The sequence below is a fragment of the Xiphias gladius genome, chromosome 21 (assembly GCF_016859285.1).
Source record: "Xiphias gladius isolate SHS-SW01 ecotype Sanya breed wild chromosome 21, ASM1685928v1, whole genome shotgun sequence".
NCBI lineage: Eukaryota > Metazoa > Chordata > Actinopteri > Istiophoriformes > Xiphiidae > Xiphias > Xiphias gladius.
Window position 1 is genome coordinate 30,752,799 of NC_053420.1, and position 14,757 is coordinate 30,767,555.

The window sequence follows — 14,757 nt, forward strand, 5'->3', positions numbered from 1 at the left end:
TAATTCTGCAAGGTGGCATACAGAAGGTTGCAGCCACATGTCAAAGTCCAAGAGTGCATTAGATTAACCCAACATGATAAATAGGTACTTAACACCCGGGTGAATGTTTGCCAGCCACAGCCAAGCCCTACACTACAATTTCAATGACGCAGCCAACATGTGATCTTCAGTCCTTTGAATCTGTCCGGACTGTGCAAACACACTCGGCTGCAGCTGGTGCGTGGTGGTGCACGAAGTTCAGTTCCACAAACACTTCAGCAATTACGGACAACGATACATCTGAATCCGAATGGAGCTCCAATGGAATATGAAAATTGTGATACAACTCGTAGTAATTGTCTTGCGCTGTAAAGGTAAGTGTGGATCATGTTTTTGAGCGTTTCAGTATCAAGTTGTAAAGAAAAGTTCACGTCTTAACTCACGCACTGCAGGTAATCCCTTCTATGTTTTCAGGTTCCTCAGCTGATACTACAAGGAAGCTCAGTGTCTTGCTAGGCACAGATGTGACTGTCAGCTGCCTGTTCAACAAACTGTCCAAGCTGGTGGAGTGGAGTGCTCTCACCGTTGAGTGGAACATGGTGGATAAACATGCAGAGAAGAACATTGTGTACACCTTAGAGGATGGGAGAGCACATGTAAACAGAGATGGCACTGTTGTGGATAAAATGGGGTTGCTTCAAAGCAATGCATCTCTGCAGCTACATAATGTGACTGTGGGAGATGAAGGGCTGTACACCTGCAGGATCATCACACCTGTGGTCTACACAGAGACCACTTCATTGGAAGTGCTGGGTATTCCTCTCTGATTCTGCTCAAATCTGTTTCACATTTGTTTGTTTTTTCCACTGAATGATCCCCTCTGTTATAATGCCAACTCTATTAACACAAGATCGTCCATTTTCCTTCTAATTTCTTCACACTCAGTCATTTCAGTTGCATCATGGAGTGTGCCACAGTAACACGTTTTCACTGCTGATTTATAACCAGTTTAATTATTGCAGAGCTCCAGTTCTTCTGGTGTTTTTTTAATGTTAAATTTTAGGCACACACTGGTTACATACACTCAGTGAGCACTTTATTAGGAACACCTGTCAACCTGCTTATTTGTGCAATTATCCAATCAGCCAATCATGTGCTAGCAGTACATGGAATCCTGCAGATCCCAGTCAGGAGCTTCAGTTAATGTTAACATCAAACATCAGAAATGTGATCACAGTGACTTTGACCATGACACAAGTGTTGGTGCCAGACGGGCTGGTTTGAGTCTTTCTGAAACCGCTGATCTCCTGGGATTTTCACACACAACAGTCTCTAGAGTTTTTACTCAATGGTGTCAAAAAGAAAATTATCCAGTGCGCAGCAGTTCTGTGGGTGAAAAAGCCTTGTTGATAAGAAAGGTCAGCGGGGAATGGCCAGACTGGATGGAGCTGAGAGAAAGGCTACGGTAACTCAGATAATCACTCTTTACAACTGTGCTGAGCAGAATGAACAACATGTCCAACCTTGAGGTGGATGGTCTACAACAACAGGAGACCACGTCAGGTTCCAGTCCTCTCAGCCAAGAACAGAAATCTGAGGCTGCAGCAGGCACAGGCTCACCAACACTGGACAGGTGAAGACTGGAAAAACGTAGCCTGGTCTGATGAATCTGGATTTGTGCTGAGGCAGCAGTCAGGATTTTAGGATCAGGATTTGGTCTCAACGGCATGAATCCATGGATCCAACCTGCTTTGTGTCAAGAGTCCAGACTGGAGGTGGTGGTGTAATGGTGTGGGGAATGTTTTCGTGGCTCAATTTGGGCCCCTTAACCCCAATCAATCATGGTGGGAATTCCACAGCCTGTCTGAGTATTGTTGACCATGTGCTTCCCTTTATGGCCACAATTTAACCACCTTCTAATGGCTACTTCCAGCAGGATAATGCTCCGCGTCACAAAGCAAAAGTCTTCTCAAACTGGTTTCATGAACATGACAATGAGTTCAGTGAACTTCAGGTGCCCCCCCAGTCACCAGATCTGAATCCAGTAGAACACCTTTGGAATGTGTTAGAACAGGAGATTGGCAGATGAATATGCATCTGACAAATCTGCTGAAATTATGTGATGCAGTCACATCAACATGGAGCAGAATCTTAAAGGACTGTTTCCAACATCTTGTGGAATCCATGTCAGAAAGAAAAGAGGCTGTTTTGAAAGCAAATGGAGGAAATACCCAGTGTTCCTAATGAAGTGCTCGGGGAGTGTATCTACACATCATAAATTAAAGGAATGGGTTGAGTCTGAAGCTTTCAAAGTGTCCCTCTGTTTCCAGTCGTTATGTTACAGAGTTGGATGATTTTGTCACAATGAGTGACTCTTCTGGTGTTTAAAACTACTAATTTGATGAATTATCAATATAAAAACATTGATTATTGTGGCTTTAGAGAGAGCTGCCTCTAAAATTCTGGTATGATGTAATTATTTAAAAGGAAATATAATTAGTAAATTAAGTGATTGATTTTTTTTTTTAAACTTTGTGTTTTTAAATACATAGGTCTTTGCATTTAAATTATGCCTAAACTATAAATGCAAATCTAATAAATCAATTTATAATCTCTTTATTTGATCAGTTTATGACTTAATTCTTATTAAAGACATTACAATTTGAAAATGTAATTATTCCATTAGCACACGCTCCATATTGTGATAATAGAATCAGATCTTATTTAATTGATGGACGACCTCTAAAAGCATGTCAGTTAGTTCCCAAAAATCAAGTCAAAATACTCATGTTCTCTTACTGAAATGATTTGCAGACATTTGCTGAAGATGTTTTTAGGTTTTTAATTTAAAATTGTGTTGTAAGTCATTCATTCTTTAAGTAAAATGTTCTTTAACATTTCTCACTGTGGTATACTGGGCAGATAGCTGCTGCTCAGCTTTTAATAGGTTGAAACTTTTGAGGTGTTGCATTTCTGGCTACAAACCTATCTGTTATGTCACCACAGGTGCTTTGTCATTAACATCTGATGGCAAACAACTGTTGTAATAGCAGTGGGCTGTGGCCAAATGAACAACATACTATATAGTCTCAACTCAAAGTTTTCTTCACTGCTTGATTTGTGTGTTTCAGCAATATTGTATTGTAGGATTCATCGGTGAGTAACAACCTACCAAAAAGCCTATAAATGTACTGTGTTTGACCTGATCCCCCAGCTCGGCCTTCAGTGTCGCTCCCAGAAAAGGCAGTAGTGACAGACGGAGAGGAGAAAACCATACAGTGTGACATAACAGGTTTCTACCCAGAGAAACTGGCTGTGACATGGCACATTCAAAATGGCTCCCACACTGTCCATGGAGGCGTAAGCCACCTCTCCCGTGTCTGCACTGAAATGGCCGTTCACAATCCAGATGGCACCTTCAGTATTCGCAGTGGCATCACACTACACTCCTCAGCAGTAAAGGATGGAGAGATTCGCATCATCTGCCAGGTGGATCACCACACCTACAACTGGCCCTACAACAGATCTGTTAGACTGACTGTTGAAGGTGGGATCTCATTTTTCCTTCACTCATTCTTCAAACTCTGAATTCAAGTCATTATCCATACTGATTTGTCTACTTACTGTATGTGTTACATGGATCTCACAAATCCCTTTTCCCTGCAGCTCCATCACAGCCCCTTTACAGTGCAGGCACTCTGATAGCTGTCACTAGTGCCATCAGTTTGCTGCTGGTAACCGCTGTTATTGGGGGCACTCTGCTTCTCTACAGGTATTTCTGCAAAGGTAGGCTCAATGTGAACAAAGTGCACCTTGTTTTACTGAAACTGGGTTTAGGTCTATTGTTCAGTCTCAAACAGGCTGATATCACCCATGTTTTCGTTTGACCAACATACTGTGATTGTCCTTTCCACCAGGTCAGTGTGGATGAGATGGAGTTTGATGAATTTCATATTAATTCCTGAACTGACCAGTGTGTCAAAGGTTTTCTGTGGATCCTAACTTGAATTCATTGCAATGCAACAATTTGATCAGTTATTTATACATAAATATCATTCACAGGTATTATTGTGATGTGATGTGAAGTGGTGTAAAGGTGATCACCAGGACCACCGTTACATCACAGGTGGATGTGGTTACTCGTGCAACAAAGCAAAGCACACTTTTGTCCACACCCATTGGTGGTGCTGGGTATGCAGCAAAGCACTTAGTCATTTAGTCTTTAAAAAGGTGGATTGTCGATTTCTCTTGTAGACAAAAATGTTAAATTCAGTTCTTTCTCACCAATTTAAATCACATGGATCTTTTAGACTTAACAAACATGGTGATTGTACATAAATCATTTACTGAAAGCATTTTTTTTTTTTTTAAACATACTGTATTTTGAACCTGCATTGTTTACATCAATGTCAGCTAGCTGGGGATCTTCTTCTTCCCTGCCTTTTCTGTCACATTGCTAGATTTCTTCATATGTTACTGCCACGAACTGTTGATCAGTGGAATAGCTCAGAATCTTCAGCAGGAAGGCATTGCATTGCTACCCTGGTCTTTCAAATGAAAGGAAAAAACAACATTAAATGTGTCTATGGCACTAACACTAAGGTGTTGTTGCACCAAGAAACTCCAGAACAGCTTCAGTGCTCCTTTTCATTGATTTTCAAAGTGTGTGGAACCCTGGAGGGATAAACAGCGTCCTAAGATATTTCCTCATTTGTTTTGATGATGGTGGTACTTCATTTACTGAAACCGCAACAGAAGAAATCTGGGTAAATGTGGATCTATCGACTGTGAAGGCCTTTAATATGTCACCTTTATAATAAATAATTCAAGTTTGACTCATAATCACAATGAAGAGACATTCTTGATTATTACTGTCCTAATTATACAACAACATGCATTCATCTCTCTCTTCAGCTCCACCAAGTGTTTCTGAAATCAGCCAATCTAGCATCATATATGCTCAGGTGCCAACCGAACTCAAATGCACCATCCAAGGAGCAAGACAGCGAGAGATCACAGTGAAGTGGTCTAAACTAAGGAGCAGTGCAGACTCAGTGTTCCAGTCTGAATCGGTTTCTCTGTTGGTCAGTGAGGATCTAAGCGAGCAGGCTTGTCTCCATTCCAATGGGAAACAGCATACATCTGTCCTGACTGTGTGTCTGACTGTGACTGAAGACCTAAACAAATACCAGTGTGTGGTGCTGTGCAGGGGGAAGAGCTTCAACAGAGAGACCACAGTCAGGGTAAAAGGTGAGTAGCTGTAGCTTCAAGAGCATGTTATAGTCATGTCACTGTATCCTGTTTCTTCAACGATTACAATAGATCAGTTGATTTTGATCGAATGGTCCGGCTATCCAGCATCTTAGTCTGGATTAAGATATTTGGAAGCTGATGGCCAGATTACCAGCAAATGTATATGGATATTCATGATCCTCAGAGGAGGAATCCTCAACTCAAATTATCCACTAAACCCTCTTGCTTTTAATGACCTTATGGCCCTTCCTCTGGCAGAACCCTCAGAACAAACTTTACCTTTTTAGCTCCACATCTGGCAAAATTGATCTCTATGAACATAATCATCAAAATGTTTGTGTTCTTTTCAGCACTTGAGTATTGTGTGTGTGTGTGTGTGTGTGTGTAGTAAACACTGCATCCTCCGTTGGCTACTTTAGACTTTCTTGTTCATTTGTCATTGACTATACAATAGTATTACTGATGTTATAGTACCTATAGCATGGGTCAAACTCCAAAACATTGTATCCTACATTTACCACGAGAATCTTTATTTTGCCTTGTAAATGCCCACATTATTTTCTAATACCCTAGGATATTTTTTGTAAAACTCCCTCAGAGGTACAGAAGACATAACACAACTGTTTTACCAGCATTTTTGAATATTAATCCTAGGGGCAGCAGAACATAATCACTAAGCATCCCCTTTAAACCTTCATTAATTAATTTTTGGCCACTTGGGGACAGTGCAGCAAACTGTCAACACAACACTGAAATTTTGTAACCTTATAAAAGTTGATGATGCAAATGTGTTAGCAAACAGGGAGGTGGAAACAACACATTAAGCAGAAAACAGAGCAGCATTGGCGTTAGTTTAGAGTCATGTTTGTGTCAAACTGATGGATTGAGCAGGGGTTTTGGGCAAGGGGCTGAGGGAAGCAGGAAGTAAGCAGAGAGGGAGGTGTGAGGGCAGCTGGGGAAAGAGTAGATGAGCGGGTAGGCAGGTGGGATTTTGAGGGCTGGTGGCTGGCAAAGGCATGCGGGTTGTATGGAGCGTGGAACACTCCAGATGAGCAGGCAGGCAAACAGGCAAGTAGTGAGCCTGAGCACAAGGAAACAAATACTAACATGAGGGAAAAAACCACTGGAGCAAGAACTTAGAATGTGATTTCTATGCAGCTTATCTGGAGAAGAGTGGCTGTAGGATTGGGCAATATATACAGCTGACTTGATGCGCTGATGGTTTGCAGGTGGCTGAGAGAGACGGAGGAGCACCTTGCCCAAGACGCAGACACACATACACACACACACAGACAAGACTGGGGAAAGACAGAAAACATGGGGAGAAAAACAGTAGGGAAAAAACTGGAGTCATGGTCCAGACCGTGCAAAATCTAAATAAAGTATCAAAAAGAGGGTCCCAGGACAGCCAATGGTCCAGCACAGAGAGCCTGAGTGAAAACAGAGGACCTGGAGAGAAAACAGGAAGAGAAAGGGGGGGGGCATGCAGCCTGGACACTCAAGGGAATAAACAAACAGATGGTCAGAGAGATACAGCAGTTTTCAGGAAATAATCTTTTCGGCAGGATCACAGGACTCTACCGTACGTACCAGGTGTAATGGATTCACTGAGACTGAAAGTTAAGGCAGAATGACGAGTTTAAAGTTTGCATCTAAAGGCCTAAACAGAGTCAGACATTCTCACATCCTTTTCCTGCAAATCCTTACAACTCCAAATTACTATATAGGGGCCATTAACTCACTTATCAAGTTTTGCCCTCTCCGTTTGTTTTACCACACAGTGAGGTGTATCAGATTTTTAATTCATTTCATCCAGTAGTAAATTACTGAGGGTGATAAACAGCATAAAAGGAGGTTTCTGCCTATTTATCCCTATATATTCTAGCAATTTTTAACAAGTTTCTATCTTTAGGGGTTAAAACTCCAATTTCGGTAATTGTTCAACCCCCACCAAAAAAATAAAACCTTGACACCGACAATCTTAATAATTTTACACCCATATCCTATACCCTTTCTTGCCGAAGTGGTATAATCTCTTTTTATTTCTTTTATGAGAGACCACTCTTGCTTTGAAAAGTTCCAGTTCGGTTTTTGAATTCAACGCAGCCGGCTGCTGTACTGTTCTGGTACTATTAGACCTCTGTTTGATACAGTTGATTAAGGCATATTAATTGATAGATGATAAAATTGGATAGGTGTGACTGGGACTGCTCTACACTGGTTTAAGTCTTACCTAAGCGGTAGAATTTTCTCTGTTTCAATTTGGAATGTCTCCTCCGGATATGCAATTGTCACCTACGGCGTTCCTCAAGGGTCTATTCTTGGCCCTTTACTGTTCTCTATCAACATGCTACCACTTGGTCAAGTTATCTCATAATAATTTTCCTAAAATCATAATTGGTCAACTCCTATATTTTTTTTCATTTTTTTGTGATGATAAGCAAAACTACTTATCCATAAATCCAGCAGACCTCACCTCAGTGTCTTCGCTCAAAGCCTGTCTAGCAGACATTAGGTCCTGGATGTTGAGCAACTTCTTAATGCTGCACAATGACAAAACTGAAGTGATGACGTTTGGACCCAATTCATATAGTATCACATAATATTTAGCATTTTCTAGATATCGTAGCAAAATCACCCAAAATATTTTTGAGTTTTTTTTTAATTCCTTGATGCCCAAACGCTCATTCTTGCTTTTGTCTCTAACCATCTATATTACAGTGAGTCGTTATTTTCTGGACTGCCCCAGAAATATATCAACCACCTCAGATGTGTGCAAAATACCGCAGCTAAGGTTCCTGCAAGAGAAAATATCAGCACAGTTCCCCTGTTCTTGCCTCATTGCACCGGTTACCCGTGGTGTTCGGAATTGACTTTAAGTGTGTGTTAACTGTGTTAACCATGTTTAATAGAATTCTGACTAAATATCTGAAACCCTGCGTAACAGATTAGTATTTTAACCGGCACAGTCCCTGTATAATATGAAATACAGTGAGAAATCCACATACTGTATAGCAGTGATGAGGGAGTGGCTTTGTGACACCTGATGGTAGAAAAGAGTAGAGCATGTTGGTTTTGAAGAGGTTGGTGCAGAGTTGGGGGACACTGTATTCTTACCACAACCACTCTGCAGAGCGCTGCAACCACACTGCTGGGGAAAAGTGGGACGCCTAGAAGTGCTGCCATGGTAAAGGCATGGAACATAAAAACAAAACAAAAGATGAAAGATGTTTAAATGTTCTTTAGAGCTGAGGGCAACCGCAGAGTCAGGTGATTTATCACAACAAGCGAACCCTTTCACATTACATATAGTCATTCGCTCCATTGCTAATATGAAAATATTGATCAGTGCAGCTTTAAAGGCTGGTCACAACTTGGAAAATGTTGAAGAAATTTAGATTGATGGTGTAGTTCTTAGTTAAATTTGTTTATTCCATGTATTTATCAACTTCCGCTTGTCTACTCTGATTGGAAATGAAGAAAAGAGAAGTCCTTAAAGGCACCCTATCTGGACTTAAATAAGGTCGCAGACAGCTATAGACATTATTTCCTGTTTAAAATTTAAATTTCCTACCTTATTTATCACCACTGTCCTCTCCTCTCATTACACACACTCACACACCTCCAGTGGAGCCATCTTTCCTCCAGATCTCCAGCATCCCTCAGATTCCCAAAGTGGAGCGGCTGCTGGTTCTCTGCTGTCGGGTGGAGAAGTTCTATCCCCAGGACATCAACTTGGAGTGGTCCAGGAACGACGGGGAACAGGTCCACACCGTCATTCACTTTGGACCATTCTCTGACCACAACCAACTCTACAGTGTGTGGAGTAAGATCCAGCTGGTCATGGCCAGAGAGGATGAGAGGGCCATCTACACCTGCCGTGTGTACCACTCCAGCTTCACTGCTCCGGGCTACAAAGACGTCCTGTACCACATCAACACTCAAGGTAGCAGCTCCAAATATTTTTCTGCATGTATTTTGAGATAACTGTTTTGAGTAAATCTGTATTAAAGGTGTTCTGCATTTTAAACTGCATTATGTTTTGTCTTCTAAATGTCATCAGACCTTTTGTAAAAAAAAAGCTTGAGACATAGACTGTAGCAATGTTATCAATGTTTTGCGAATTTGATAGAAATTTTTCTACCATTAAATTATAATATGAACTAAGGTGGGTCCTCTGTGAGTACATAAGCCTGATGTAGATGGGCCCTCTGTCAAATGCAGTTTTAAAGAGGGACTCCACACTAAATTATTCTTTTGCACTTTATACATAATCACATACAGTAGATTTTTGTTGGTATATGATGTTAATACAGGTGATTTTTCCCCACCAAACACACATTGAGTGTAAAAACAGATTTTTCTTCTCAAAATTAGCTTGTAACTCTCTGCTTGGATTTGAAATTTCATTTCAGCCGAATTCTTTGGCCCCTCCTTCACCATGACATAATAGGCAAGACTGTTATGCATGTTAACTCCCCCACCTGTGATAGTAGCAGTATATGTAGTATAAGAAGCAGAACACTGGCTAACTGTACCCCCAGTTTGCACCTATCACACAGATCTGACGCCAGATAAGAGCCGAAAAACGATGCCGTAAATGAAGGATATTTACTTCTCTACAATGGCAGTAAACACCACAAACGGGCCCACAGATAACTGTGCTGGATTCAGAGCTTAACAAGATATTCAGGGCTGACAAACAGGAATGTTAACAGTGATAAACACCAGGATTACACCTACGTACTGACACTTCCCCACAGACACACACACACTGGAAACGGGAGACACATGGTGGTAATTGGGGGGTCAGTTTGACCCTGTTCATACCCGGTATTAACATGCCTCTTAGGTGATCCCTGCAGGTGGACAGCTCTAAGTACGTCAGTTCACACCTGCCATTTCCCTGCTCTATACGCAAATAAACACGTACATCAATTCAGTTTGCAAAGACCGAATGCATTGTTGTTTTTAACTGGTGGGAGGAAGCAATGCACTTCCTGTGCCCAGCCAGCCGGAAATTAAAAGAAGAAGAAGAAGAAATAAAAACAATACAGACTGAGTGTATTGTGTTCCAGGCAAACCAAAGGACCCAAGATGTTTGATGGACTCGTAATATATTTCTATGGGCTTATTGAAATTTTCAGAAGTTGTGGACAGAGGCAGTTTACGCGATTTTTTTTTAGCACAAATAAGAATATACATCCACTTATGCAGAGGATGTGACATTTATGTACAGTCTGTTAAAGAATGTGGCCATATGAGGCCAAGACCACCTCCAAATATGGTCTGAGCAATCGGATCTCAATGTGCACTCAATGCGTCTTGGGTGCATTCGCACCTGTACTTAGAGCTGTCCACTTGTGATTGGATTGTCTGAGATGCATTTTAATGCCAGGCATGAACAGGGCCTTTTTGCACCAGGGTCCCCCAACATAGTTATCTTTAGATTTTCCCAAGATGAAAGATTGTGACTATTGAACCATATTGAAAAACAATATTTAACATATTGAAAAAAACATACATTTTATCTTAATAAAATAAAAAATCTTTCAACCCCATCTCATGGTTTTCCTCAGCAGATGAAGTTTGTCATCGAGATCATCATGTGACCTTTGTGTGAAACTCCAAGTCAAGCATTACCTTCCACCCCCAAATTTCAAAGCACTTAGAACATACATTCTATAACACAATGTTCTTGAACTATTTATGAGTTCTTGGACTCATAATAGTAGTCTTTATTTGTAAAAAATAACAGCTGAAATTACAGAGTGTTTCAAGTAGAGTAGAGTAGTCTTACATCTCACTGTTTGTATACAGGGTGTCTATCCTTTGCTGGACTGGCCACTTTTAAAAAAAAAATTGTGGGCATGAACTAAGAGTTTACCCACTTCCCAAGCACCACTACACCACTGATGGCAACTGAGTTCTGTACAGTCTGTAGGCGATGAATAGATTTTTGGCTATGAAAAGTACAAATAGCTTAGTATAGACTGTCAAGACCGGGATTACTTGGACAGTTACAGTTATGTTTTTGTTCTTCAGATTCTGAGCTTAAGCACATTCAATTTGAAATAAAACGATGGATACTACATTGAAGTGACAAGTCTCAGCTTTAATTTAAGTAGGTTTACTCTATATTTTATCAATATAGAAAGAACTGTGTGGGACATATAGCCCTTTAAACACATAGTTACCAAATTATAGGGGTTCAAAAGTAATTGGACACTTGGCTACTAAATGTTTCTTGGGCAGCTGTGTGGTTGTTTCAATGTTAGTTCATGCACAAACAAAAAGCTCAGAGTTGACTGAGAGTTGAGAGTTGCCCTTTATATTGAAGTGGAGTTGTCTGTCAATATGAAGATTGAAGAGGTGACCATGCAAGTGAAGAAGACAATAATGAGACTCAAAAAGAAGCAAAAATCTATCAGAGAGATATCAAAGGTAGTTGGTTTGCCAAAATCAACAGTTGGGTATTTTCTAAAAAAGCAGGTGTGTACAGGAAAACTAGAAAATGTCAAACGACTTTGTAGACCGAGGAGCACAGTTCTTTAGGATTACCAGTAAATAATTTGCATGGTAAAGAAAAAACCCCTTTATGACTGCACAGCAACTCTGGAACGCTCTCCAGGATGTAGGCGGACTTGTTCCTTGTCCAAGATCAAGAATAGACTCTAGAACCAGAACCTCAGGGGATTCACCACAAGATGTAAACCTCAAAAACAGAAAGGCCGGGCTGCAGTTCACAAAAAACACAAATAGAAACCAGTAGAGTTTTGGAACACAGTTCTATGGACTGATGGAACAAAAATCAACCTCTGTCAAAATGATGGAAATAGGAAAGTGTGGAGAAAAAAGGAACAGCTCATGACCCTCCACCTCATCTGTCAAACATGGTGGTGGTTCTGTTATTGTGAGGGCATGTATGGCTGCCAATTGAACTGGCAGACTGGTATTTAGTTATGATTTCACTGCTGATGAAAGTAACAGGATGAATGCAGAGGTATACAGGAGCGTTCTGTGAGCTGAGATTCAGTCAAATGCATCAAAACTCATCGGACGACATTTCATCATTCAGCAGGACAACGATCCTAAATGTAAGGCCAAAGCAAACACAGAGCTTTTCAGGGTGAAGAGGTGGAATATCCTCAACTGATCGAGTCAGTCTCCTGATCTCAGTCCAACTGTGCAACATTCCACTTGGTGAAGACCAGACTAGAGGCAGAGAGACCCCCTAAAACAACAAGAAGTGAAGGAGGCTGCAGTGAAGCATCACCAGGGAAGATACAAAGAATCTGCTGATGTCTGTGGGTCAAAGACTTCAGCCAGTCAGTGACTGCAAAGGATTTTCCACTTGATGTTAAATATGATGATTTTGTTTTACTTCATGTGTATCTGTCCAATTACTTTTGAACCCCTGAACTTTGGACTATGTGTTTAAAGGGCTCTATCTCCCACAAAGTTCTCTCTATAGTGATGTAAAACTATTCACATTAAAGCTTTGATGTAGTCTCCATTATATTTATATTTATTTCAAATTGAAAGTGCTGAAGCACAGAACCTGAACACCGAAAAATCTGTGCAAAAACTTCCGATATTGACTATAGCTGAGTTTGTGCTGATAAAAAGGATACCTTGCATGTGGGGACATTTTTAAAAGGTGGTCAACAAAGCTTAAAGCTAACTAAAATGAAGCTAGACCTCAGAGGAACACTACCTTTGGGATATGTTCTATAAAAAGGGTTATATACAGTGTCATCTAAACATTTTTACATTGTATTTTTCTGTTGTTCATTATAGGTAACAAGAATATTTAGTGAAAAAACCACCTACTCGTGTCTGCTTCCTCAACATGGTACATCCTAAATGGTACATGATTCTTAAGAACAGTGTAGGATTGCTCTTTGAGGTCATAAACATCAGCAAAATGTTTTGTGACCAAAGGAAATCCCTTCCATTATAACATTCTCAGAATTAATTTGCAATTTATGCAAATGATCCCTGTTTAACTATATAGCATTTAAGACTTCATTTCCCATTAAGTTGGTCCCTCTCCCCTCCCTGAAGAGGATAAGGATTAATATACCAAAATGCAAGAAATATAAGAATGTATTATTGTTAGAATGCTGCACATCCAATTACAACTCTCAGAATGCATTATGATATGTTTCCAATGTCTATTGAAACAGGGACTCCTCCTAATGTGATGTTCATCAACTGTGAACCATTGTGTCCTCTGCTGAGTGAAGAATGTATACTGTACCTGTGCATCAAAGATTTCTGTCCTGAGGACGTGTCAGTAACTTGGACTAAAGACGGAGAGACGTTTCTCTCCGGCGTCTTCAACACTCCCCCCAGCCTGAACATCAATGGCCTCTACTCCATGTTCACTTTTCTCAAAATCAATCCCAACAAGGATGACCAGGGCTCCAAGTTCAGGTGCCAGGTGGTCCACAGTGCTCAGAGGGAGCCTGAGGAGAGGCTCTTCACACTTCCAAACCTGCACCTGACAGACAACTGCTGATGTCACTGGGTAAACTGTTACATTTCAATCTAGTAGTTTGATTGGTGCAGGTCAGTAGAGGTAAATCAGCATCTGGGAAATATGATGGGCCTTTTGATAATATAATTTCTGGTCCAGTCATTACTGTCCACCTCTGATATGACGGACATGATGGATCTTTCTTCTCCAAGCAATAAGGAACCTACAGTGCAAGTATTCAGTCCCCTTCACTTTCTTCAGATTTTATGTTGCAGCCTTCTGCTGAAATCATTTAAATTCATTTTTTCCCTCATCAATCTACACTCAATACCCCATAATGACAAAGCCAAAACAGAATTTTAGACATTTTTGCAAATTTATTACAAAGGAAAACCTAAATCATCACATCGACAAAAGTATTCACACACTTTGCAATGACACTTGAAATTTAGCTCAGGTGCCTCCCATTTCTCTTGATCATCTTTCAGATGTTTCTACACTTTGACTGGAATCCACCTGTGGAAAATTCAATAGATTAGACTTGATTTTGAAAGTCACACACCTGTCTATATAAGGTCTCACAGCTGACAATGCACACCAGAGCAAAAATGAAGCCATGAGGTGGTAGTAACTGCCTGCAGAGCTCAGAGACAGGATTGTGTCGAGGGACAGATCTGGGGAAGGCTATGAGAAAATTCTGCTGCATTGAAGGTTCCCAAGGTCCTCTTGGGAACTTGGGTGCTCTTAGCAGCCTCCATAATTCTTCAATGGAAAAAGTCTGGAACAACCAGGACTCTTCCTAGAGCTGGTCGCCCGGTCAAACTGAGCGAGAGAGGTGACCAAGAACCCAGCTGTCACTGTGGCTGAGCTCCAGAGATCCTGTGTGGCTGCAACATAACAAAATGTGAAAAAAGAAGGGGTCTGAATGGTTTCTGAATGCTTAGAAATTGAGTGTTTCTTTTGCACCCGGTATCAAGAATTTGCTTCCTTCTTTCTGATCAGGTATTTCCTGATTTCAATTTTAATTTAGTTATATTTATATT

General features: G+C 40.7%; 1 gene segment (V, D, J or C); it reads left to right on the forward strand.

Annotated features, from left to right (window-relative positions):
- Positions 1-226: 226 nt before the first annotated feature.
- LOC120807083 lies at positions 227-13,932 on the forward strand. The segment is given in 7 exon segments: positions 227-353; positions 454-792; positions 3,194-3,526; positions 3,646-3,765; positions 4,894-5,229; positions 8,861-9,178; positions 13,422-13,932. Coding segments are annotated over 7 exon segments (1,845 nt in total).
- Positions 13,933-14,757: the final 825 nt, after the last annotated feature.